We start from the raw sequence: 1,312 nt of genomic DNA, 5'->3' as shown, positions 1-1,312 counted from the left end.
TTTTTTTGGTCTCCTGATATTTTTTTTTTTTTTCCCCAAAAAAACCCCCCCCCCCCCCCCCCAGAATCTTTTCCCGTTTTTTTTGTCTGAAAGGAATGAAGAAAAAACCTGTTTCTGTATTAAATATCAAGACTTATTTTTAAGTGGGGTCCGTGCCTTATCCGATGATACGGAGCCCCAGCTGTCATGGTTCAAATTCCCTCCATTACGGCGTAATAAAGAACAAAGCTCTCCACCCGCTAGCGGCTGCGTTCTGCTCTGGCATTTGCGGTGTTTATTGGTTTGAAGGAGAGCAATATATCTCTCTCCTCCCCCCTTTTTCTCTGTTTTCTTTCTTTTTAAAGTTCGCTCTTGCTGCCCGAAGCGCGTCTTAGGGGTTAATTTAACGCCGAGCAGCCGGAGGAGCGTCCAGGCGCATACGCGCTCACTGATACAGTGGAGTAGTTGTGCCGATTGCTCCCGCAGAGGCGATGCCCTTTTGTGGAGAGGTTTCTAGTCACAGAGAACACACCACGTTCACAGCGGGGACACAAAGAAGAGCTCCGTTTTAAAAAAGAAAAAAAAAAAAGGGCTCCATTCTTCCCCCGCTGTTTACTGTGGGTGTTTACAAGGATTTTTGTTGTGCGCATGTAAAGTAGGAGAGGAGAGAAGACCCCAGCTTGCTCTCTCCCCGGAGTTGCCAGTCTCGCGTTGGACGGAGAGTGAAACTCTTGCGCACGAGTTTTGCTCATGGAAGTGAAGATGAAGTTCCCTACAGCGGTTTCAGCAGGATAGCGGACTGGAATCCTGTAACTCGCCTTCAAAAAGAAGCAATTTTATTCCCCCTTTTATTTGCTTCCACCTGCACAAAGGATGCCAACTGATAATAAATACGCAGACATGGAGGAAAAACTTTGGATACTGGAGGACCTCAATATGATGTACATCCGTCAGATTGCCCTCAGCTTGCAGGTAAATTGCTGACTTTTGACCAGTTTTATTAGACAGGAGAAATGGGTGGGCTTGCATTGTCACATTGTAGCTTTCTGAGGTTTTCCAGTGAATCTCTTTGACAACTGGCACAACATGCTGCTGTGGTTTGGACTGGTACATACAGAGGAGCTTCTTAAAGAAAGTGTGTGTGTGTGTGTGTGTGTGTGTGTGTGTGTGTGTGTGTGTGTGTGTGTGTGTGTGTGTGTGTGTGTGTGTGTGTGTGTGTGTGACAAACTAGACACACTGACGCTGGTGTGGTCTCTTCCTTCACAGATGGTAGATAGAAAACAACCCCACATGTCATCCATCTCTCTCTCTTTTAGTGTGTCCTCTTTCAGCT

At 46.3% G+C, this 1,312-nt stretch overlaps 1 protein-coding gene across 2 annotated transcripts in view; it reads left to right on the top strand.

Annotated features, from left to right (window-relative positions):
• Window positions 1-1,312, top strand: part of rtkna (rhotekin a) — a 69,816-nt gene that overhangs the window by 21,165 nt on the left and 47,339 nt on the right. Inside the window, exon 1 of one of the 2 annotated variants that reach the window (XM_015024789.1) lies at window positions 156-951. The exons of the other annotated variant lie outside the window; for it this stretch is intronic. Coding sequence (XP_014880275.1) covers window positions 853-951 — 99 coding nt within the window. The 5' untranslated portion in view covers window positions 156-852. Of the gene's footprint in view, window positions 1-155; window positions 952-1,312 lie in introns of those variants that run through there. 2 annotated transcript variants of the gene reach the window in all.

This window comes from Poecilia latipinna, unplaced genomic scaffold, assembly GCF_001443285.1.
Source record: "Poecilia latipinna isolate Pla-1442-1.1 unplaced genomic scaffold, P_latipinna-1.0 Scaffold94, whole genome shotgun sequence".
In the NCBI taxonomy this organism is placed as follows: Eukaryota; Metazoa; Chordata; class Actinopteri; order Cyprinodontiformes; family Poeciliidae; genus Poecilia; species Poecilia latipinna.
The sequence above is the reverse complement of the archived record's forward strand: the minus strand, read 5'-3'. Positions and strand labels throughout refer to the sequence as shown.